General features: G+C 40.3%; 2 protein-coding genes across 2 annotated transcripts in view; both read right to left on the reverse strand.

Moving 5' to 3' along the window:
* btla (B and T lymphocyte associated) overlaps window positions 1-26,159 on the reverse strand; it is a 252,007-nt gene that overhangs the window by 171,593 nt on the left and 54,255 nt on the right. The gene's annotated exons all lie outside the window — the stretch shown is intronic.
* On the reverse strand, window positions 967-24,359 carry LOC144014143 (neuronal membrane glycoprotein M6-b-like). Its single transcript, XM_077513716.1, has 7 exons — window positions 24,175-24,359; window positions 6,802-6,988; window positions 6,570-6,729; window positions 5,407-5,575; window positions 4,235-4,308; window positions 4,078-4,143; window positions 967-2,138 (listed from the first exon to the last, which is right to left on the reverse strand). The coding sequence occupies exons 1-7, from the start codon at window positions 24,242-24,244 to the stop codon at window positions 1,986-1,988; spliced, it is 879 nt and encodes a 292-aa protein (XP_077369842.1). The 5' UTR covers window positions 24,245-24,359; the 3' UTR covers window positions 967-1,985.

Below are 26,159 nucleotides of genomic sequence, written 5' to 3' on the forward strand. Positions count from 1 at the left end.
GTATAGTGACAGGCACTCAATGACATAATTAACCATTTTTAATATTTGTTGGTTTAAATGCTGTGATAGTTTCTTTTTATTTTTAATCGAAAATATACACCTTGGCTCAATAAAGTTGGGAATGTACATTTTGAGATAGGAATCGAAAAGATTTTGATACCTGAGGTGTCAAGGTTCCTTCAAACTTTTGGGAAACGTTTACTTGCAGAGATGATCTATCGAGCTTAGCTGTCCCAGTGTTTGTGCGGAGCTAATTACCATTTATAGCATTTTAAAATAGCCGTCAGTTTCATTGATTATTATCTTAAATAATAGATACATGGTAAGGCAGGTTTTGGTTTGGATTTGTAAATAAGTCACAAAAATCCATTTGTTTAAATGGTATAGTACGAAAGATTTGTTTTGGCCTGTCCGGAACGTTTCTGTGCAGAGACTCAGCGTTTTCCTTCCAGCCAAGCTGCGAAGGCAAGCTACAGTCAGTGGCGTATGCAAATTTCGCTGTGCAAACCCCGGCTTCTGATTGGTGGACTGGTTTTACGCTCATTCCTGGTTGGCTGCTGTTCTTGGCTTCCTCAAGCATCAGTTTTGTTTTGTTTTCAAACAGCAATGGACAGTACCTTTTTAAGTCACTTCATCTTTTGAGCTTTGGTCTGAATGATTGCGCACTAAAATCTTTAAAGGTGAAGTCAACCCCCCAAAAAAAATTCTTGACAATATATTCTATGCAGCCCAACTAGTCTAAATACGGTATTCTGGTTAATATTGCATTAGTGGAATATGAGTTAAGCTGCAAAGTCCAGCAGCAGGTGTTATCCATCTCAGAGGGTGGCCATTTTGCTACTTGCTGTCGACTGAAGATGACATCACAGTGGCTCAGGCAACAACCAATCACAGCTCATCTGTTTTCGGAAACTGAGCTTTGATTGGTTGTTACCTGAGCCACTGTGTTGTCATCTTCAGTCGACAGCAAGTGGCATAATGGCTGCCTCCGAGATTGATAAACATGGCTGGATTTTGATCCATAACTCTCATTCCACAAAGGTAATATTAATCAGAATGTCATGTTTAGACTAGTGTGGTCACATAAAACATATTATTGTCAAGAAATGTTTAAGGTTGATTTTCCCTTTTATCAGTAAATTGAAGCACACGTAAGCGTTTCCCAAAATGTCAAACCATGTATGCTATACAGTCTTAAAATTCCTTGACTTTCTATGGGATAGTCTGTATCTTTATCCATTTGTACACTAACAATATTTTCAGCATCAACAATAAAGAGTCATAGATGTATAAGAAGTAAAGTGGGGGAAAAAATGAACGCCAAAAACATAAGAAAGATCTTAAGAGTACCTGGCATTTTCCGAAAGTATTAAAAACAACAACAACATTCGCACACATTCACACAATATATTCATATTCATATATATATGTATATAAAACATCAAAAAAAAAAAAAAAAAGAGAGGACGTCTGTTGCTGTCTGGCTTCCCTCGTGGCGGGCGCTGACAGTAAACAATGTTTATTTAGGCCGCGGGGAGCCGCGCGTCGAGAGACCGTACCGGCTCGGGGGTGGCCAAGGACATCGGTTGGGTCACTTGGACCAACTGCAACCCAACCGCCAGTAGACGCTTCGTAAACCGATGGACCGTATGAGAGCTCCAGCCTGACGGGCCAGCTCTCCCATTCAGAAACCTCTTTGAGGGGATTTGGGGTGGGGGAGGGGGGTGGGGCCGATCCTCCTGACCCTCAATCCCGTTCCCTTCTGGTGGTAGAACACGCCCACTCGATCCAACATGGCGGAAGGGAAGAGCAGAGAGACTCAGGAGCTCGCGGGACTATCGACTAGAACTAGTTTTTTTTTTTTTTTTTTTTGTTTTTTGTTTTTTTAATGAAGGAGCCAGACGGGTGCTAAAGTGTGGTGGGGTTGCGGGTTGAAAGTGTGAAGGGGAGATGGGCGGTGCTCGAAGAAGCGCGCTCGCTCATCCTTACGAGTAGGAGGACGAGTTCTGGCCCTCCTTGGAGCGCGCCTCTGCCTCCAGGTCTTGGTCGTCCTTCGTCTTGATGTCCTGGTAGTCGTGCGTGGAGACGACGCTCTTCAGGTAGGCCCAGTTGGCCGACAAGATCATCAGATAGTGAATCTGAGGAAAGGCAACAAAACTCTTGCCATGGATTGTTTATTAACGTCGCACGGGGTGGACTACGACGCAATAGTGAGGGAAGGAAAGTTGAAGTCGATTAATCAATGATGGATTCGATAATTAAAGTGATACTTCACTTATTTATCCCATTATAGCAATAAAAAGTTAATATTTTGTCTAATTAATTTGATGCTTTTATTTTTCACGTACAATTAATACTTTTTAAAAAAAATTCTGACACTTGTCGACTGAAAATGACATCACATGTGGTCAGTGCTCAGGTAACGACCAATCACCTCACCTGTTTTCTAGGTTTGGTCATGTGACATTCACAAGCTGAGTTGTGATTGGATACCTGAGCACATTGTCATGTCATTGTCAGTTGACTGCAAGTTGCAAAATGTGTTTTTAAAGGTGCTAATTGTACATGAAAAATAATTAAAATATAAAATTTATTACAGACAAAATATTAACGTTTCACTGCCAAAAGTAAAGTTTTAGGGGTGTGTATCTCTACACAAAAAAAATATTCAGTATGGTTTTCGATACGTGGAGGCCGAACCATTCAAGGACGATTGGATTTGAAAGTGGAATGATTCGATTCGGTTCATCTGTGAGACTAAATTTTGAGGGAGACTAAACCATGTTATTCAATATGGTGCATCTCAGTTCAAGCGGGTAGGATGCAATTTTTGTTATCATTTTCATTTCCTACTTAAGATATCTCTCTTCAATAAAAGACAATTTGATACGTATCTTGAGATATTTCTAGTGGAACAATTCATTTTGTTTTGATGCACTCGTTCCTTTAAAAAAAAAAAAATCCATTGCAAACCAGTTTGCATACGTATGTATGCATCGTATGTGCTTATGCTGCAATCTATCACTAAAGCAAGTAATATGTATTGATTGAATTAATGACTAATTTAAACATTTCAATCGCTTCCCATGTCTTGGTCGTCCCGGCAGGAGAGGCACATCACATCTGGATTTTCTTGAAAATTTTAGTCCTCAATCACTCATTTGCAAGTAATTATTAGAAACTGAAGCACTTTCCATTCAAAATGTGAATTGTTGAAGGATTTTCTTATGTCTTGTCGATGTTTTGTCACCTTCCAAGTGACTATGAATGTAAATTAGCTGTCTGCTAACATTAATAGATTAATTACAAAAGCTGTAATTAATTTGATTATTTTTTTTAAATAAACTGACCCACCACTAGTTATTAGCTCTGCACACCTGAATTGTGCTCAGAATTAGTATCTCAAACCTTTTCAGTCCAGGGATTCCTTAGAAGGAGGAATTTTTGTTTTAATTTTTTTTTTAAATAAAAAAAAAAATCGGTTATGGTTCACAAACCCTTGTTTGAGAGCAACTGAAATATAAGGCACAAAGTTTTGCATCACAGTCAACGATCGGCTGTTAAACTGGGTCAACCATTTATTAGGGATGTAACGATAACGGCAATATCATGATTCATATTAAAACTGCCACATCGTCGTGTGACAATATTAAAAGCAGCACATCTGTTAAAAAAAAAAAAAAAAAAAAGTCAGGTTGATTTCCATTTGTGCAGTTCTAGCACCCTCTGGTGGTTAGTTTTGGCCCTTCTATGTTTAAAACCCACGCTAATGGTCAAATGAAGGGGATATACATATATATATATATATGTGTGTGTGTATGTATATATTTAATATTTGTTTAATATTTGTTTCCAATATAATATAATTATAACATAATGATTAAACTCATCCGAGCTTAAAACAGAAACGGCGAGTGACCCTTTTGCGCACACACACAGAGACAGAGAGGTGGGCAGCTGGGGAAAATTTTATCCCGTGGCCTTACGCACTGAGTGAGCGAGAGAGGCAGTGTTGCTATGGAAACAGATAATTGCGCCATGGCAACGTGCATATTAAGAGACCAAGAGAGGGCTCACCAGTGCTATGACAGTCGCTCCAGCGCCGGCAAATGCCACAATGTAGAGGTGGTAGGACAGGTAGAACTGCAACCCAGTACAGATTTTGGGTTAGTGGAGGGGAGGAAAAAAAAAAAGATATAAACAAGTAGAAATGTCCCACTTAAGAACATCTCACCTCACTGGTGTTACAAATGTCTCCCAGGGTGGCACCGCAAGCTTTCCCTGGTGTTGCGTTCCAGGGAATGATACCTGCGGGGATTAAAACATTGAGTCAGGGAGAAATCGTGAAACGTGTTTTCTTTTTCTTTGTTAATCAAAATCGAGTGGGAATCCAATCATTGCAGCCAATGACGAGCGTGGCTGCCTGTGACACCGATGTGATCCTCGTCCCATTTGGGAGGCGAGCCAGCTGTGCCTCACATGTGGGTCACTTACAGTACATTTGCGCCGGGCCGTCAAACACACAGCGGGATAAAGCGGGAGTGGCTATTCAACCACATCCAATCAGGGTTCTGCATAAGCTCAATGTATTTTTCCTACCTATTGAATTGAAAGGATATTGACGTAGACAATAACGTATCGTAAAAATTACATTAATATGTACTTTTCCTCTCCATCCGTCTATCAATCTAATAAAAAAAATGATATTCCGCAACTCAAATGTCCTTTTAATGTACAGTGTTCCCACGTTTATTGCGGGTTCATCTTTCGCGGCCTTGCTGTTTCGCGTATTTCTTACAACGTGCTTTTATTTTTATTTTTTTATTTATTTGTATAGTGTGCTTTTTGCTGTGTTTATTTTTTCTCCCGTCGCTCCAGGACATTGCATTCCGGAGATAGAAAATATATACTGTGCTGTTACAAGACAATTAAAAAAAGAATACTTTTAATGGGGAAAAAATGACTGTAAATGAAAAAAAACAAAAACAAATGATGAATGAAAAAGCACTCAGAATAAACTAAAAATCATACTAAAACGAAAAACATATATAATAAATGAAAAAATATATACTGTGCTATATAATAAATAAAAATAAAATATGTACTCTTAATGGAAAAATGAATGTAAATGAAAAAAGAACATATACGATGAATGAAAAAGCATTTATAATAAAGTCAAAATTATACCAAAACGAAAAAAACATATACTAAATGAAAAAAATATATATAATTAACGGGATTATTTATTTTATTTTTTTTAAGAATTAATGCGGATTTCCATTATCGCGGGTAGTCTTTGGAATGTAACACCCGCGATAAACGAGGGAACACTGTATTCATTTCACTAATTTCCAACTTCACAGTTGTCGTTTAGGCTACATGCTAAATGGTGTTGGTGCCACCTACCGTACTGCCTGACATCCACACAGATGGAGTCGGGCGAGGTGATGTTGGAGTCCGGGGACCTCAGGGCTGCACAAGTGTTCCACATGTTGAAAAAGAGGAAGACTGGGATGGCCGTGAAGCCGAAGATGGCGAGGAAGGCTAAGGCCAGGATGTAGGTCAGGAACATGAACTGAAAAGGGCAGAGAAATTTGTCTCCATCATTTCTCTCAGTATCAGGGATCTGGGTGGGGGGCATTGCTTCAGACGCATTTTGCGAGTCTAACTTGGCTTGCTCTCAACCAATCAGAAGGCAGGGAATGGTGCCGTTATTGTGGTCTAGCTAGATGGCTTTGTGAGAGGAATTTGGAATGTAATTGGTTAAAGAGAAAGTCAACCCCCAAAAAATGTTTTTGAAAAATATGTTCTATGCAACCCTACTAGTCTCAATATGGCATTCTGGTTAATATTGCGTTAGTGGAACATGAGTTAAGCAGCAAAATCCAGCAGGTTTTATCAATATCAGAAGGTGGCTATTTTGCTACTTGCTGTCGACTTAAGATGGCGTCACAGTTACTCAGGTCTCTCAACCAAACGCAGCTCATCTGTTTTCTGAAGGTGAACTGTGATTGGTTGTTACCTTAGACTTAGACCTGAGCAAATGTGATGTCATCTTCAGTCGACAGCAAGTGGCAAAATGGTCAATTGAAATAGCAAGCCCAATTTAAAAAAACAAAAAACAAAAAAAGCGATTCTATGAATGCCAAACTGTCAATATGCTGGATTAACTGTACAGCAAGTTACATTGGCTAGCACGACTGATTCTGAAGAAAGCTCAGACTGACATGGTAGCTTGTCGAGCCGGAAATCTGATTGCACGAAAAAGACTCAAGTCCAAATGCAGCCATAAAACGAAGAGAGTAGATTGTTGGGAATAATAAATGAATAGCAAATTCAGTTGTAAATGTTGGTAAATGCTTCTGATAGTGTTTAGAAGGCTTTGCTGCTCATGGTGGCTCACCCCTGTTAAAGGGAAAAGTTTGAGCACAAATTGGACATCTGCAGCAATCAGAGTAATCAGGCTAGAAAGGACAAACTGTGCCAGTTTGATCCCCAAGGGCTCAAGTGTGCACCAGCGTATATCTACCCACACTGAGTGTGCATGCGTGAAAGCGAGCGAGACGTACGAAGGCGGTGATGCAACGTCCGCACACGGTGGTCTTGAAGTCGCTCTGCAGCTCCTTCTTGATGGCGCTGGTGGTGTAGAAGCCCTCAGCCAGCAGGACGACGGCGTAGACGAAGAAGAAGGAGGCGATGCCGTAGATGATGTACTGAAAGATCTGAATTCTGGAAATACGGAAACGGGGAGGAATGGGTTCACAAGTGGAGCAAACGCGCCGCGGAAGGGCCGGAACTTACACCATGGCGAGGCTGGCGTGGTCGCTGGTGATCCTGGAGAAGTGGTTCTCCAGCATGGTCAGGGTGCCGGTCAGCGCCACATGGCCGCAGCCGCAGAACAGGGCCACGCCGGAGAAGCAGAGGATGGTGGCCACCAGGGAGGCGTAGGGAACGCCGCCCAGACACTTGATGCAGCACTCGAAGCATCCTGCAGGGGGGCGACGGCGCATGGTTAAAACAAGTCTGATTTGAAGCGCAGAAAGAGGATTGATGGCCTTGAACGGGTTGAAATAATCACGTGTTCGACCGATTATGTATGTATGTATGTATTTATTTATTTATTTATTTATTTATTTATTCATTTATTCATTGATTTACTTTGCTCGTCTTAGCTCACTTGTCAAAAAAAACACGATTTGCCAAAATATACAGATAAAAAAAAAAAAAGTGTCTTCAAGCTATTTAACTACCTCTTTGTAATTAAATAATGATAGACCGATGTTTTGTTTTTTCCAAGGCAGATACTGATAACGATTATTAGTAGTCAAGGAGCCCGATAACTGCTATTTTAAGCTGACATTCATTTGCAGTAATGGAGAAAATATTAACTTAAAGAATTTTAAAATTTCAAACATTTAAAGAATTGACAGCTTTGTTTATCAATTATAACAAATGCATAGTTGCAGAGTTTCCACGGTCATCTGCATGTGTTAAAGCTAAATAAAAAAAATAAAATAAGGAAGTAAATAGTTCCCTAAAGTTTTCTATTGTAAATAAAGTTTTCCAAAATTTACGCAGAATTTCTTTATTTATTTATTTATTTTTCTTTTAAATAAAAAGTGTAGGGAGTTTTCAGCATCAGCTTTTGTAAAGTGGAAATTTAAATAAATCCATAAATGAAAAAAAAAAAATCCCTGTAGTTCACTGAATAATATATGCATGCCAATGTAGCTATTTTTTTTATATTTTTTTTGGTCAGGCTTCGTTAAAGGTTTCAAAAGCTCTCCGTTGACAGTGAAAAATTGTCTGAATATGCTCGAATTGAAATGTCTTTGTGAGAACTAAAAACTGTCTGTGAACATCTTACAAATCCTGATGAAAACCCGAAATTTGCTACGTTCGCAAGCATTCATCACGCAGTGAGATACCAGTTTTATCGGCCTTCGGATTTGTAAAAAGGCCGAAACTGTTATTTGTCAAAATACCAAATGTCGGCATCGATAATCGGCCCAGCCGATAATCAGTCTTTCCCTGTTTTTAAACAAAGAGAAGTACATGATGTGTATTTAAAACAACCACATTGACATAACTTTGCTTTTCGTAGCATTGAGCAATAACATTTGAACTTTGCTATTTTCCCTTCACTTATATAAAGAATATAAAAGAAATGCTAGCTTAATGCTAATACATAATGGCAAATGCCATAGACAGGTTGACGAATAGCAGCTATGTGGCAGTGTTGAAATAATTTAACGTCTCTTCTCACCTCCTCTTTAAAAACAAGTAAGATTACTGCAGTTTACTTCCAGTGTTTATGAAACTCGTTAGTTTCTTATTATACGGTCCCTCGGTAGCCATTTTATAAAGTAAATCATATAGTGTGATATTTCGTGAGCCTGAAACCGATTTTTCATCACGCTTTTTTTTTTTTTTCCCTCCAGATTTAATGTTAGCAGCACACCAGTGCACAACCACTCTCACTTCCTCCCTTTTGTCATGGAAGAAATCTCTCCAAAGATCTCCCCCCCCCTCTTATGACCAGATGGCATGAATAAGTTATATCCTGGTGCTAAATAAATGATTTTAAAGCAGAGGAGATGTTTTCTAGGGCAGCCACGAAGCAGCACTTGAGTGTTCTCCTTCTGAAATGCTGGGATGGACTTATAAGCTCCAAAATCATCACGCATTTTTTCTCTGCCTATGAACATCAACAGTCAAGAGAATCAAGAGCAACAATGGTGGTGGGGTGGGGGGGCATCTTATATAACGGTTTGTTAAAAATAGATTCTTCAGCAAAGCAGGAAGTTTGTTAGGCAGGAAAAATAGGATGAAAGAAAGTGTCTTTTGTGCTCTGTTTCCATGGCAACCTGCTCCATTTGGAAACCCCAAAGCATCATTAACTTTTTTGCATGTTCAAATATTTGTTGAATTTAGGCATGCAGGGAAACAACTAATAAGTCGGGTCCGACCGATTTAATCAGACAGTCGATTTAATCAGCCAATATTGGCTCTTTAAAAGTGGCTAAAATGGGCTCAAGTTTGCTCTTTACAACATAAGACAAAGATAATAATGACATTTAAACCTGCCTCACAAAAAAAGGCAAAATAAAAAAAAAAAAAATCAAAATCTCTCAAATCACAATTGATTTTTGATTTTATAATGGGAAACAAAGTATTGTAAAAGGCACGTTTTGCTTATAATTCTTGCAAGTGTTTAGGAACCGAAAAATTTTACTTATATATATATATATATACTGTTTTTGTTTTTTTCATTAATTGGACGATTAATCGGTTTTTGGAATTTTATTCTGCCAAATATTGGAATTGGCATCAGCCAAAAAAAAAAAAAAAAAATCATTGGCACGGGGGAATTACCGGTTTGACGTTCTCGTTAGCAGTGAGGGGAGGGGCAAGCAGTTACAAATAAATGAAGAATGTTGACATTTATTTTCTTATTTATTTACCAAATATTCTATATTTAGTGTAAAAAAAAACAATAGAAACACGTTTTTATTTACCCAAATATTTAAAAAAAAGAAGTAATTTTAGAGTCGTGCTTGTGATTGTCGCGCTATCCCAGAGCACACATAAGCATCTTTGAAAACCTGCACCATAGCAGAAATGAGACGTTCTTTGCTCCAGAAATGGGAAACCTCAAAGAGAAACACTCGCTTGATGATCCATGACAGATAATCTAGTGAGAGCACGAGATTCACTTTCACACTCAAGGCGAGCCTCAGCTAAAAGCCCCTGTCGTCTTTTATCAGAGACCCCATCAATAGACTCAGGCATCTAATGACAGGTCTTCCACACAATGAATAATCCACATGCACAGACGCCGTTCATTTGACTCGGAGATTAGTTTGTGGCGCACCCCAAATAAACAGGCATCCTGCAAAACCGCAACAAGGGCATGATTTTATTTTGAACCGAAAAGAATCCTTTGAGAGTTTCCTATCGACCCGTCAGAGCAGGCCATTTTACACTCCCGTGGGATTGCGGTCATTATTGATGGGCTTAAAAGAGCAAATTGATTTTTGCCTTCACTAAAGGGGAGGGAAGTTCATTGGAGCTTATTTGACAAAACAATCCTGATTTGTTTATGCACAAGATTTACAGTATGTGTTATTCATGGGGAAATGATGAAAAATACTCTGGATCCACAACTTTTTTCTGGAGTGTTACATTGATACGTTCAAAGGATGTGGGAAGTCACATCTACTTCTCTAAGTAGTCTCAAGAGAACAACCTTGGTAAGTTACTATTTACTTTGTTTGGTAATAAATTATTTGACTTGCTATAAGTCTGACAAAAAAACAAACAATTTTTGAGCACCTTGATCATTGAAAAAGTACATTTTACCATTTAACCATGCACGGATATTGGGATTGCCCCCCCCCACTCCAAATAGGCTCAAGTCTTTAGATTGACCTATTTGCTTGTCGAAACCAATAAAAATGCATACATTGGATGATGTCACTACTTCTGGTTCATGATTGGATTCTAACTAACCAATCACAATCGCAAGTTGATTTGCATGATGTTCATATCAAAAATGTTACATATCGTCTAAACTTGGTAAGTTTACAACACGTTACAGCCATAATATCCTGGCGTCCACTATAACAAATAAAAACATGAGATAACCGCCCCAAAAAATTCCATTTTGTTCTTATGTGGGAAAAGTGTGAAGTGTCTTCTTCTTCTTCTTCTTCGTAGTGGTAGTGGTAGTGGTAGTAGTAGTAGTAGCGGCGGTAGCGGTTCGGGTTGCCAACTTTCCCGTAATATCCGGAACACCTCGTATTTTGGGCTCTATTGTTATGTCCTGTACAGGACCTCAAAAGTCCCGTAAAATAATTCTCAATTCTTACACGAAATGCAGCAAACGGCATCTTTGCCATTTTTGGACCACGGCTGCTCCCGTAGGTTGTCAAGTGACAAGATAGTTGCTCATAGCCAATGAAATGAGTCACTCGGATGTGACGTGAAGTAACTTCCTTTCACGTTTGGCTTAGATTGACAGCTAAAGTTAGCCAATGACAATTGGGTTGGGGTGTGGGGGCGGTCAGACGCGGGTCCTTTGACATACGAATCTACTTCCGCGTTAGCCAGAATGCGCTCACCCGCCTGCTGAATGACAGCGGACGTCATATTTACGTAGCAATCTGGGTCTGCCGTTGCTTTTTAGTGGATTTAAAAAAAAAAAAAAGTGATGCAAAGCGACGTATTGCAATGGGAGGCGCCAACACGTCTCGTCCAGGCTGACACAGTTGACATCGCTAAGCTAAGTGTTCGCAAGGCTTGTCCATCTCGATGAGACAGACGGCATATGGCTATCGCTAGCAGGAGCGTTGTCGTTCACGGCAAAAATAATCACCGCCGGCTGTTTAGTGTCCGTTACAACATCCGTCCGTCTAGCTCCATTAGAACGATCAACTTTGAATCTCGTCACAACACTATAACACAGGTAATCATTTCTCTCATAACATGTCAAAGACGTGCGTCCACTTTTGTGACATCTTTGATTGGTAGCATGCCATAAGATAGTTTCCAATCTAAAACATTTGCCTTGGCTCAATGAAAGTTGGGGAAAAAATGCAAGTGCAAAATGAATTAGTGAGCGTCTCTTTGTCTAGCCTATGATTGGCTGGCGTCTGCTCGGCTTTATGACTTTACCAGCAGCGTTCACGCTGATGTCGTGGTGCTCAGGAATGCTGGGGGCGATGCTATAAATCCTGTGATTCGGCGCTAGATTAAGTCATAGAATTAAGACGCTCCCCCTCCAAAGTATGCTGCTCATGATGAAGACGCTGCGTTGCATAACGGGGGAAGAGGTTTGTTGCGTAATAGATCCAAATCTCATTAATGTTAATAATGAAGAGGTGGGCTGAAACTAAAACCCAGAAACAGGCCAGGTCCTGGAGGCAGGGTTATTATAATTTTGGAATTTGAATGATAGTTAATTTTTATTTTGTTTTGAGTTTAAGGACAAAATCACCACCAAAGATTAACATAAACACAGATGTGTAGACTGAGAGAAAGTTAAAGTGTGTACATCCTGTATTTAAAAAGTGCATTTTCCCGAGTGAATTCGGCAGACAGCCCCTTTAATGATAATAGGAACACATTAACAATCTACACTGACAATATTTGTCACATCTGAGACAGTTATTCTGTGTATTTATGTTTTAATCAATCTATTTTATTGTTCATTCAATATATTTTGCATTTATATTCTTAGGTTTATTTACGTTTTTACAATTTCAGTCTGTACATTTTGTTATTTAAATTGCATCTTTAATATTTTTTTTCCAATGTTTGAGATCAACTAGATAATTAAGCCAATCCTGTTGCGGGACGTGTTCATTAGGTGACCACGATACGATCTGGCAGCACAATCACATCTGACACCGACACCGGTTAATATTGAATTAAATATACTTATTAAATCACATTTAAAATAAACTCCCAAGGCTCATGTCATGTATTAAATTAATTACCAAAGATTAAAACTAAGGACCTTTTAAGTACAATTATAGTCAATTTTAGTTAGTTTTGTAAATGTGAAATATAGTTTGTTAGTTTTACGTTTTTTTTTTTTAAAGTATTATTTTTTATTTCGTTAACAAAAATGTTTTTTGAGTTTTAGTTCTAGTCAACTAAAATAACCTTGCCTTAGAGCAGTGCTTCTCAATTATTTTCTTTCATGCCCCCCTCGGAAGAAGAAAACATCTTGCGCACCCCCGCCCAATACCCAATACCCAATACCCAATACCCTTCGTCATATTTCCTCGTCTTAGCTTTCGGGCGACTTTCGTTTGTCTCTTTATCTCCGTCTCTCTCCGCCTGTCTTCTCATCCCTGTTCAATATTTTTTCATGGTGTCACTTGAGGGTCTGCTACACTTCGTGCCTACACTTCATACTCTGTGCTTTGTGCAAAGAGCGCATGCTCAGTGCAAACAAAACCCCTACACCACCGAGCGAATGCTCCCTGCGCACACTGCCAATGAGAGCGCCACTGCCCCCTAATGTAGTGGAGGTGCAATTGCACTTTATTCTAAAACAGTTTAAAAAAAAAATCAGAATAAAAAAGCATGTTCCCCGAGGTCAAACACGCCACCCTTCACGTAGCCTCGCGCCCCCCTGGGGGGGCCCGCCCCACTATTTGACAAGCACTGCCTTAGAGGGATTGGTGACCCAGCTCTTACCTCACCTGCAAGTCAGAAATGTAAGAAAATAGAGCAGCGCATTGGGATAATCCTTCTTCGATGTGGCCTAATCTCCACTTAATTCAAGACCACTTCGAGACAACTTTATAGGAGAAACGACTTGAAAACAAATCCAAACTTTTTAGTTCTGCTGAAATGTGTTCTCTCCCTGTTCCCTAAAGGCTTTCGAGCAAAAACTCTCTTGCTTCTTTTTAAACACACTCGCGCTATCTGGTCCGCCCGTGGAAAGTGTTTTAAAAGCCCGCTAATAGGAAACAGACAGGCCAGAGTGGTCGGGCCTAATGGAAATCAATGGACTATTCATTAGAAGTGAATTGAGGTTAGGCTGTGAGGTCAGCCAGTTTGCTCCTGTGTTACACCTCGCTGCATCCTTCCACCTCGCGATGCGGCCCGGCCATTGCCTCCTTCTGTGTGAAATATGACCACCGGCCCACGCTGCACTTACACCGACTTGCTGGCTGAGACAATATGCTACGACGCCCGGTGTCACGCCGCTGCGTCGTATATCATCTCAGCGCTCTCGGTTAGCATGAAGGGAGAGGGACGGTTCAGGGTTAGCCTTGAGCGCTTATTCCACAAAGTTATTATCAGGATGCTGTGATAATGAGCGGGATGGATGCTGTACGGTGGAGGCGAAGGACAAATAAAAAAGCAGGAAGAAACAATGGGAGTGATCGATTCAAGAATATAAAATGAAAATGAAAGAATGAGAATGTGATACATGCAATATATTTTTTAGCGCAGTTATAGTGACCACAATTATTACGGTTTGTCAGTTATTTTTAATCCAAAATTGGGAAACCCAAAGCACTTTTTGCACATTGTTTTAATGTGTGTGATGTTTTAATTACACCGTACCTTGAGTTTCGTTTTTATGTACGAAAAGTGCTATATAAATAAAGTTTGATGTGATTTTATTTGACCTGTTTCTGGGTTTGCAGGTCATGTGATGTTCGCAATGTGAGCCCGACGGCAGTTACTACTGGTTGGCTGCTGCCGGCCTTGGCCTCCTGGGGGCAGTTATAAGACGGAAGACAGATGAAATGTGCGTTCAAATATCAGTTGCTTAATATGGTTATGCCTTAGCATTAGCATTGAGCTAGTGACATAAAGGCTATAAATATGTCTTTCTTGTGGGCAATAAGCGGTCACAAAAATGGATGGATGGATGGATGGATGGATGTTAAATTCACAATATGTAATTCTCCTACTATAACCTGGCAATAGCATATTGCATATCAATCTAGTACCTTTCCACAGTGATTTCGTCAGGAAAAGGCGGGAGATTCTCTACAATAATTCAAGCTGATTGGACCATGCGTCATTCTACACGCTTGTTTTAACCAATCACGGCCACGGGTGAAAATTTCGTCTTCGTTCTTGTCGAAGGGGGGAAAAGCACAAACATCTTACCAGCTAGAAATGCACGAAGCGCCCCTCGCTGGTCAACATTCAACAAGGAAACGGTGAGTAATTCTGTGAGAACAGAATTAATTGCAGCGTCCATTCGTCCATGTTAGTTTTGTTTGTTAGCTCCTGCGTCGGCGCTGGCTTCCTAGTTTCGTCACAGTTGCATACCCCCCACCCTCAAACACAATGTCGCTCTGTGATAGGTCCGAAACGGCGGTTATCAGCGAGACTGTTACAAGATGTATTCCGGAGTTTTGAACTCACAAATATCGCGACAATTCATCTTGCGAGAGAAAGGTTACTCCTACTATATCCTGACGCCACATTTTTTTTAATTAATAGCTTGGCGACACTGCTACCGTGCTACGTGGAATTACTCCCTCTCTTACACCGGTGAGTGCTTTCAAATCTGATCATCATAAGGCTTTCAAGTTTGTGCAATCCGGATTTATTTCTGCTGAATGTGTGGTCAAAATGCCATCCAAGTTAGCAGTTTCACGCAAGTCTTTAAGTGTTATTTACTAGGTACGTTAGCAACTTAGCAGCTGCTAATTGGGCCACGGTCACAATCATTTATGCCATAAAAAGTCTTCTTTATGGTGTTGGTCAGTTATTTATTCAACTGTGTAATATCTATTAAACTGTAGCAGCAGAATCGAACAAAACATTTTTTCACCCACATTTTGTGTGTGGTAACAGTTAGCATCTGCTGATTCAGCCACCATTTACAAAGTGTTCCATTGGCTATGCATTGACTTCTCTTTTGGTAGCCTGGAGAATGCTCGATCCTTGTTTTGCCTCTTCTTGTTGTGGCAGCTGTTCCACAACAGCTGGGAATAAGTGTGGCGTTTGCCGTTTGCTCAAAGTGGCAGATGCGTTTTCGATGCTGCCAAAATGGCTGTGCTAACGGCCATTTTGGTACGATCGACGTCAACATCCAGATCTCTATTTGACAGTAAAATTCAACTGAGAGTGGCATTTAACAGATTGAAGCCTATTTTTTTGATGAATTATTCACAACTTTAATGTAGAAGATGTATAGAAGGAATGGAAGGATATTTAGCGAACAGCAAATTTGCCTTGGTGTACAATTTGGTTGGGCCTCATGCAGACCAGTCAAATTGATTTTACGTGTTCTTCGTAAGAAGAGCACCTCTTTGCTTGGGGCTGGAAAGAATCAGTTGCCATGGCAACTTGTCACCAATCCAGTTCAGTGGTATATAGGCTGAGTTTAAAAGCCACTGTTGGTGCTCTCTGTCTTTCTTGCTCTGTCGCTTTTACTCCCGTCTTTCTTTCTCTCTCAATTTCTCCCTTTGACTCACTCACTCACTCACTCACTCACTCACTCACTCACTCACTCACTCACTCACTCACTCACTCACTCACTCACTCACACTCAGTTTATTTGATATAAAGCACACCAGGTCAGCATTTGGTGTTATGGACTGAACGAATCTTAAGTTGTTGTTTTTTTTTTTGTATGCCTATAAGCAAGAGTTTTAATCTGATTGTTCTGCACGATGTTGGGCTCATTGTGACCTTTTGGAAAGCAAACGATTTTCATATAGGATGATTTAAGTTGGCAAAGAAAATTACATGCATCACCTCAAAACTGGAACCATAACTCCAAATAAACCATGCTACAATGAGTGTGTGTTGCTATAGTTCATATATCTCATGCATGGTTTTAGCATCAACCTGCAGTTGTTAGTGTTTTCTCATCCTGAGTATGTTTTTCCAAAACGAAATCATTACTCCCTTTTCATCCCCTTTACATCACCATTTCTTACAGCCAGCAAGAGTTCAGAGACAAAAATATCGATATTTATGCAATAATGTACTAAAATTTGCAATACTATGCAAAATGTGCATGTAAAGTATTGTTATTACAGGCAAGGAAACTTGGATAGTCAAATATATACACAATTCTCACTATTTGACTGTCAAAATGAGTGACTTACCCCATAATAATAATTTAAAAAACATGTATCTTTGTTCATCTATCTATGCCAGTGGGGCTAAAGGGTGTCAGTGAATTTCAAAACAAGCAGCAAATAGTGAGAAATTATTTAACAAAAAGGTAAAGTGTTCAAGCTGTTTCATGCATTCCCATCTGAAGTTCAAATATATAAAGAAAGACAATTATGTGCTTTGTATTGAACCAACCCGCATAACTTCAGAATGTCGGCAAGCTTAATGCTAACACACAATACATAATGCCATAGATGTGCATGTAAAAACTAGCATCGATGCCTTGGTCACTTTGTTGTGACGCTATTTTTTTGTTTTGTTTTGTTTCTTCTTTTACAATACTGAGTGCTGTTTGGTTTCTTGCTGTTTTTTTGTTTTGTTTTTATGCAGCTGGAACGGATTAATGCAATTTCCAATCATTTCAATTGGGAAAGATGATTTTGCAGTTTCATGCTTTGTATAAAGTCTAATAAAAGGGCCTGTACTAATTATCTGGGGTTTGAAACGTCCAAGTGTTACAAATCGGGCAACGGTTACAGCAGCAACAGTTCAGAGGTGGTTTCAGCAGTCAGAAGAAAAATAAAATGCAAAATTAATTTGAATCTTTTGGATCTATTCATGTGCTGCATATATGATGAGATGAATAGTTCAAAGAGTTTTTTATGTGACTTCAGTTCATACGGCGCAGCGCTGAATGTCAACACGTGACACTGGCACTCGTGCCTTTTGTCTTTTCGCCTCTTATTCCGAAATCATGCCGTCGGGGTAGGCTCAAGCAGAGTGGACGATATTAGCTTCAGTCTTCCTCCACCAAAATTCAAAATGGCCCCTCTGGCCACAAGTTGAAGTTGTGCTGTGCCAACCAAGCGAGTGGCTCGGCGATTACGCAACCAACTTGGCTGATGTCGCTCTCTCCCTGAGACGTTGAAGACGTCAGTGGCCGCCTTGCGATGCGATTAGGGGAAATTCACTTTCCAGCATTGAGGATTGCCGAATATTGTGTGCAAGATAGATGCATTTCCGTGGAGATGGCTAATTGATGACAAACGGTCGTCGCCATCGGCCGCCACTGAGAAGGGGATTCAGATTTGGTGGGTGATGGAGGAGGGCCAGGGGAGGCTGACGTCACGCGAGAACAAGGCCCGCTGTGCCAACCTGTCACGCTGCAGACTGCTACCAAACGGTGCCCAATATTACTGCTGTCCATTATGTGCAAATGTGAAGGCAGATTGAAAAATGAACAAGCACGCAGCAGCTGAGCAGGGTGAATGTGAGCACAATGCTGTGCCACACAATGTACGCATGTAAAAATAGAGCTTTTCCCCTTTTCAAGCACCCCTGGTCATTGGCACGTAAACAAATGAAAGCACAACATTCATACACAGACGCACACATATCCAGATGGAGGCTGACAGCACGCTTTGGGCAAATGACTTCAAATGAGGAACGCACGAGCATCTCCTCCTTCCCTGTGTGACGGCTTTCACGTGCTTCCATGACCTCACACGTATCGCTCCAGGCTCAGAGGGGGATACAGTAGGTGAAGGTTGTTAGTGTGTACGTGCAAGCGTGTGTGTTGGATAGAGATGAGCGCTGAACGGAGGAAGTGATGGTTCACGGTGCAGTCTACAATTGTAACCGCGCTGTGAATGATTTGGACGCTTGCCATTTTAATGTGGGCCACAATTCATGGCCAAGAAGCAAAATCTTGCATTTTATTCTCTGCAATAACGTTGCTTCTCCAACATTAGCTGTCTTTTCTTTGAGGAGGAGTTTGCAATTTATAACAAAAACACTTTTTTTTTTTTTCAGCAGCAAAGAAGAAGATTCAGAACAGCAACGCAGAGTTAGCAACACTTCTGCTCAATAGGTACATTTATCACCTCTTTGATTTTTAATTGATTGTACATTCCACAAAATGAAATTCAAACCGCTATCGTCGTTTAGTGTTTACAAAAACACACTATTACGATTCATGAATGAGTCAGGCTACCAACTTAGCAACTGTGGCTCACTGATAAGCATTGGACTTTGACAACAATCGTTCTGGTTTGTAAACTAGTCACAGGCAAAAGCAGTACAATATGCCATATTTTCACTGTGTCAAGAAAGCATTTGCCTTACGTTGCTATGGGGAAGTATCATAAATGCCAGAATGATGTACAGATGTTCTGAATTGTCAATAGCTAGCACTGCTATTTCAACATTAAGATAACCTTTATTAATTTAGTGGTCTTTAACTCATTCAAACCCAAAAACGTGTAAACACGTTTTTTAATACTTTGTCCTTCACTCACAAAAACAAATTTACACGTATTTTGTATTTATTGTTTTTGTTATGCAAGAGCATACAGAAGGCTTTGATGCAGCTTCTGGCATGAAGTGGTGGCTTAAAGCAATGGTTGTTATTACAAAAAAACGGCCAGCAGGTGGCAGCAGAGTATAAGAGAGCAGCCAGGGCCATGTTACAACACGCTCTTTTTGTCAGTGTTTTCACCAGGAATGTGAATATTGATGAAACTTAGTTATATTCTAACGCTAATTGCTGCAAAATGGAAATGGATACAAACGTACTTTTTTTTTTTTTTTCCTGATGAAAGAAGAGACTCAAATTTTTCTTTTGGGAGGTTTCATGTTTTTATAGCAATAGAAGTCGTGCTGTCAAAGTAAAAGCGTTACCCAATTAATTATTTATAAAAAAAATTTGCATTAATCATGTGTTAACGCAGATTAATCACACTTAATTTTGAGTGCAGATGATCCTTTAGCTTGACAGCGGATGGTCATGTTAAAGGTAGCACAGGTTGGTTGATCAGTAAACATAACTACATGCGTTAAAGTAAAGCATTTAACAAATGTTTGTGTATCACATTCAGAATATTTGTTCATGTCAAAATATTAGGGTCACTTTTTTTTCCCACTGATTAGAAAAGGAGGAGGATGAGAGGGCAGTGGATCAAAAAAATGTTGAAGACGTCCTCATAACATTAACTGTCGAAATAATTAACAGATAAAACAGGTGCTTTATAAATTTGGCGGGCATAAAAATATTGATTTTAAAAAGTCTTTTTAATTAAGCAATTAACTTGTATTTCAACAATTTGTATCAGCTAAACTGTCTGTTTTATTTATTTTTTATGATGTCACAATACACCACATAAAAGAAGCAGTATACATGTGGTCCAAGTCTGCTCTGTTTGATATGTGGCAGCTTGCTTTTGGCTTTTTGCTAATGTTTGTCGTCACCCCCAGATGGGGCCATTGTGCAGCGAAACAAGGTCAGGGGTCCCACTGATTCTGCATTTATAGTGGTTTTGTATTATCCTTCCAATGTCTATACTGCTTAATTGAGCTGCAGCTCATCCTGTCTTTGGGCGAACTGGTCGCCAACTGATTGAAGGGCAAAATTTAGACAAATTACCATCAAGAGGTGGCAAAAGTACTCAATATCTGTACTTATGTAGTGGACAGTGGACAATCCAATTTCTCCTCTAATGGAGCCAGACTCTGGAATTCACTTCTAGTAAATTGTGGAGGCTGATATAAACAAATTTGGTAGGGACCTAAAAAAAATGTCTCAAGTCTGGACAGAGCTTATTGTATGAAAATTTAAATGATAAATATTGTATGTAATATAGGAACTAAATAAGTTGTCTGTGTTCTAGATGAAAATTAGCATTCATTGCGTATGTGTTCTCCAATGTTTTGTGATGTCTGTAACGAACAAATGAATAAATAAAAATAACAAGTGCTTGTGTACAAAAAATGTCAATATTGTTATATTCAATTTGATTTATTTATTTTTTTTTTTATTTTTTTTATCTGCACACAAATTAGTTTTACTCTTAAGTGTATTGCCACAATTGACTCACTTAAATTATCAACAAAACAATTGGAAATATACACACACACACACACATATATATATATATATATACCTTACCTGTATGTGTGTGTTTTTTTTAATGTTATGTTTAAATTAGATGGAGAATTTTTGAGCACCACAATCTGATGTTTTATGGGCCAGCGCACAGCGTATTTGCCACAAAACATCGTGATCAATCAATTTGTAAAAATAATACCATGGACGGGAGATGGTCTTTGTCATTAATGCTCCCTGCAATCAGAACCTTAAGCGCGGTTTAGTTTAGTTACCTCTCTCCGTTTACGCCTTTTTTAACATCATGTCATCACCCTCAAAAGTTGAAGGAAAAAAAAACAAACACCTAGCCTATTTTGAAAAAGTAGAAAGTACAAATATCAGGTTGAAGGGATGAAGAGGATCCCATAGTTATCGGCAACACAAACCAAATGTCAGCACCGGCTCCTGACAGATGGCCATCAAACCAAAGTTGACCTTTTCATTCACAGACCTTTTCCCCTTTCGGGCATTCACAAAGCCAATCTCGTCTTATTTGTGATGGTCAAAGTAGTTTCTTATACTTGTATCCTCCTCAGATTGCTCATCCTTTTCTTTACCGAAGCTCTGTTGAACAAACCAACAACAGCGTCTTCACCTCCTTTTGCAGCATTTTGCACCCCCTCCAGACAGTGACGTAATCTCAACCCCAGTTTTGATCTGAGCATCGCAAACTGAGGGCAGCGAGGAAGCGCTGCTTTATGTAATGCATTCGGAAGGTGCAGCTTGACAAGGACTTCAAGGAGGTTTTCGCTTTCTCTCATCAAAGAGAATGCAATCAAAACTGAACATCACAGAGAGAGAAGGTGGCATGTGGGGGACCATTTTCACAGCATCTTCAAACAGAAGGATTATTGGACACAAAAAATAGCAAAATATAAACACATTATAAAATATAATGGAAAGAACTAAAGTAGTTTTGTACAGTGTACCTTAATTACTGTAGAATCTGTGTATTGAATGTCTGCTTTTAACTTATTCACTCCCAGCCATTTTCACTGAAGCAAACCCCTTCGCTCTTGTCTGTTTTACTGGATTTTGGAAGGATCACAGAATATAATGTTCTATTGCTATAAAAACATGGACCCTACCAGAAGAAAAATTAGAGTCTCTTCTTTCATCAGGAAAAAAAAGTATTTTTCTGTTTCCGTTTTGCAGCAATTACTAATAGAATATATCTAAGTTTTATCATTATTCACAAATCTGTTTAAAACAGTGGGGAAAAAAAGGTTGTTTTAACATGACCCTGGTTGATCTCTTATACTCTGCTGCCACCTGCTGGCCGCTTTTGTAATAACTACCATTGCTTCGAGCATTCTCTTCAATTCTTTTCATTCTCATCAAAGCCTTCTGTATGCTCTAGCATAAAAAAACAAACGTATAAATACGTCTTTGGGAGAATGGTAATATTTAATAGAACGTATTACGTTTTTGGGTGTAAATGAGTTAAGGGGTGTGGCCTAGCGAGTGACATCAGGAGCTCTGACTCCAGCTATCATTGGCCATTTGCCACATATGTAGTTCACTCCATGTGAACATTTTTATGTTCTTTGAGAATGTTCAATAAATGGCTGAAAGTCCGACGATTTTTGATGATTTTTCTCTAGTTTAAAGTTAAACACTAAAGTATTGTAAAACAGCCGGTTGTTCTGTCTGTAATTCATATATTTATTGTTGTAAGTGTTCAGGAACCACAAAAAAAAAATGTATTCTGCCAATTATCAGAATTGGCACCGGCCTAAAAAAAAATAAAAACAATTAAAAATCCACGTTTTGACCCTGGACCGTACCTGAACATCACGCCATGCAACTCCGATGACGGTTTGGAGCCAAAGCGGCTGGCGCCCGGCAACACAAGCTTCTTACTCGAACACTCTCGTCTTTTGGCCCCCACTGTAAATCTTCAGCATCTTATTGGATGCTATAAGCTCATGGTCTCGCTCCAGATGTCAAAAGGCCTACACACAAATGATTACACAAATAGGCCACCCTCCAATCTCTTTCAGAGGCAGCAGTGTGGGCCGATTCAAGTTGTGCAACATCACACCTGCATGGAGCCGCTTGGCCATCATTCGCTTAAACTGGCGATTTTTAAGGATTCTCAGGGTTAACTACTCATCCTGAACATGGCCGCCATGGTGGCCAACCATCCTCGGGGGGAACTTCAAATGTGCTCGCCCAGCTGATGTTGCACGATGGGCTCCCATTAGACCCGTGCGTGTAGCGGCACGCCGCAGGGAGGGAGTGATGTAATCGCTTTTTAAACCGGCAGAAAGGAGGGACACCCCCTCGTCTCCAATTTACATCAGCATAGCTGGGAAGAGACGCTGAAGAAGAGTCCATGCTTGTTTCTCAGGCGTAAAAAATTGCAGAAATTGTGGAAGTTGTTGGCTTATGAGTCATCCTTTCGGTCAAACTTTAATGGATGCTTTCAAGAGCAAACTAACACAGTGAGAAATTATCCAATTACCCTATAATTATGATTCATTTACTACAAATGTATCTTCATCTATCTATGACAGCAACATTTAATGAAACGCAAACCAATTAAATGTTTTTGATGGCAGAAAGTACAATTAATCTATGCCGCCATCTGTTGCAATCCATACAATACAATAAAAGCTTTATATTCAACTCAACATGCCCAAATATCACACCAAGTAGAGTGAAGTGAAAAAAAAACAATGGAGCAATTAAGGTACTGATGCCCTGGCATGTGGGCAAGAAGAGCCGCCGTTGCCCATGCACTAAGCCGATTGTTCAATGGGACAAACAGTCAAACACACAAATACAAAATGAGAACACCTATAGAAGAGCTTGCTGTAGGCCACAAAACTGCCATCCCTAACTTTGGCCACACCCCTTAAAGGCACACATCCAACACACAAAAATCATTTAATTTCTTCATCATTCCCTTTTATATGTTATTGTGGGTTTAATTGCAGATTCAAAATGTTAGTTTTTGCACGGTACCCAAGAGTGATCCATGATTGAAGTGTGATGGGAAATAAATCAATCCTAAATCTGCACGGTGACACACCGGCAACAGTTTGACGTCATTTCGTTTCAATTCATCTGCCCACGCAAACACAAACAACGCAAAAATAAAATAAAAAATAGGGAGTGTGATTCAGCCTCGCTCCTTTTTAGGAAGCTTTTACGTGGAGCCTGAATAGTGATGCTGCTCTTGATGTCCTCGGACCGTGCCTCTGCGTCAAGTGCGCGGCTCATTTCTGCAGCCTCCTTGCAAGGCAGGATCGCCGCAGACACACACAGAAGCAAATAAAACAATGCTTTTCTCACAACACCGAGCTCCCAATCGACACCGGCGGTCATCGTGATGATGATTCGAAGATCTCGTGCAAAAAACACAACCGTGCACGCGCATGGGCGCAGCGCTCCCACCAATACAAATACCTGCATCAGATCGCTTTCATTTAACGCGCGCAATATTAACATCAAATCTGCACCACGGGCTCGGTGAAAAAAAAGATAAACCCGATCGTCTTTGTTTCGCAGTTGAATATATAGCGCCGCTATTGTTTGGAGCGGGAAGCCATTGCAAGCGGGTTCAACGGGACTCACAGGTTGGCGCAAAAAAAAAAAAAAAAAAAAAGAGGCGCAAACGGCAGCATGGAGCCTACCTTTGCTCTCTTGTCCTTCGTCTTGAGTCTCCTCCGCGTTGGAGTCCATGGCCGGCTTTGTTCCATCCATTATTGTGGAGCTTGAGGGTCTCCTATAGTGGCACTGGGGGCTTATAGTATAAGATGGTCGGTGGATCGTGGAGCGGGGACTTGATGCTCGCGCGTCTCTCTCTCTCTCTCTCTCGCCCTGCCCCTCCCCCTCCCCTCCCTCCAGCGCTTCTTAACGCTTGTGCACAACCTCTCTCTTTCTCAATAGTCTACACGTGCAAATGCTCTTGTCAGGTTGGACAGCTCGTGCCAAATTGTGGTCTCGAAATGATTTCCTCACCTTCTCTTTTTGTCTTTTCATTTTTATTTTTTATTTTTTATTTTTGCGAGAGTAGGGGTTGGTGGGGTTGTTTATGCACAGCATGAGGGCCAAATGTGCAATAGCTGTAAATATGCAAACTCATGTGTAGCCACGCGTGAACACACACGTACACAAGTGTGCGCACACGCATACACACAGAGAGCATCGCTGCCCCCTCTCCATCTGGTGAGTTGAGACCGAAAATCAGGGAGGGAAGTGAGACAAGCAAATCTTGTGCTTTCAGCGGAGTATAAATTGGGACGTAGAAAGAGCTTTAGTGTGATGAACATGATGGACCAATCAGATCATCCTGCGGGAAACACTTGACTGTATTTTGTTTACCTCAAAGGAGGCTTCTGTAGTGGTCCGTAATTCTATAATTTGCCCCATTTTCCAATAATAATAAAGATATCCTGAAACAATGGGACGCCATCTGTCCTGAATCCTCTTACGGTTTTAGCATAGTCCCCCAACGTGGCCCCATTTCAGGCAAACAAGTCCAGAGAGAAACCCCCAGTAATTATTCATACCTCAAAACACAAACAAATATCAGAGACGACAACGGCTCGCATGTCATACATGACATTTAGCGGGTGCATTTAGCCACGGGGCTGAAACCAACACCCACTGTGAGCCGCCATATGTGGCCGAGTCAAAAGAGGGTCATCGCTCACAATGAGTGTTTGACAAGTGAGCGACCCCGAAACCGGATCTGCAAGCATAAACAAAGAAGTGTGTTTATCTATTCTCGCCGAGTGTCTTATAAGCAGACGCTCAGATGTTTACGCGCTCCTATTAGGGACCGGCGCTTAACTGCGCTCTCAGAATGCGTTTTAACAGCAGGCATTAACACATTCTATTTCCTCACCGTATAACTGATTGCATAAGTCATCTCCTGTGATTAATAAATTGTCCAATCCACTAAATATAGAATGAGGTGAGATAATAAATACATACAGTATGCAGGCAATGCCAAATCCCGAGCTTGACGGATGAATTTCAGCTCACATTTTTCTCCTATAATCCTCAGACGGGCCCGCTCAGATTAAGAACGTGTCCAGAAGATCAGATACAGTTCTTCCTGGCTTTGGTTACCGTCACCCGCCGCACACGTTTTCACACACACGCACACAAACACAGAATGCTCACGTTTCGGGCAGGACTGGGGCAAAGAGTCGTCGCACCGCGTTGCCTACAAAGAACTGTATTATGGAAGAGTCATGACTTTCTTTCTACATACAGGTCACTGAAAACCAGGACCTTCGTTGGGGGGTTACTTGACTATCCCACAATTATCATGTTGAAATTCTTGAAACTATCGATATTACGCAAAAAGGCAATCTATGTACATCATCGAGCAGTTCCTAGTCAATATTTATCGAACCAAATACATCATATTGGTCACACCCAAACAATCAGGATAGAAGGTGGTGTCCAAGTGCCCACAGCGGTGACTTGTGATTGCCCTGGCCAACTTGACATCTTCCGTCCATGGAAATATGCTTAGTCTAGCCCCATCAGAAAGAGTTGTAGCCCCAGTTAAGCTCCTCCAGCCTTTTATTTGACATTCTGAAATGTTCAATTCAATTAAAGCTGCTGTTTGTAATAATTTGCCCCAAAATATCTATACAATGGA

The sequence above is a fragment of the Festucalex cinctus genome, chromosome 2 (assembly GCF_051991245.1).
Source record: "Festucalex cinctus isolate MCC-2025b chromosome 2, RoL_Fcin_1.0, whole genome shotgun sequence".
Lineage (NCBI taxonomy): Eukaryota > Metazoa > Chordata > Actinopteri > Syngnathiformes > Syngnathidae > Festucalex > Festucalex cinctus.

Coding starts and splice junctions, on each gene's coding strand:
- LOC144014143 (XM_077513716.1), bottom strand. CDS start 24,244: ATGGATGGAACAAAGCCGGCCATGGACTCCAACGCGGAGGAGACTCAA. Junction 4,309..5,406: donor TGTGGATGTCAGGCAGTACG/GTAGGTGGCACC, acceptor TAATCCCCGCAG/GTATCATTCCCTGGAACGCA. Junction 4,144..4,234: donor ACATTTGTAACACCAGTGAG/GTGAGATGTTCT, acceptor ACTGGGTTGCAG/TTCTACCTGTCCTACCACCT.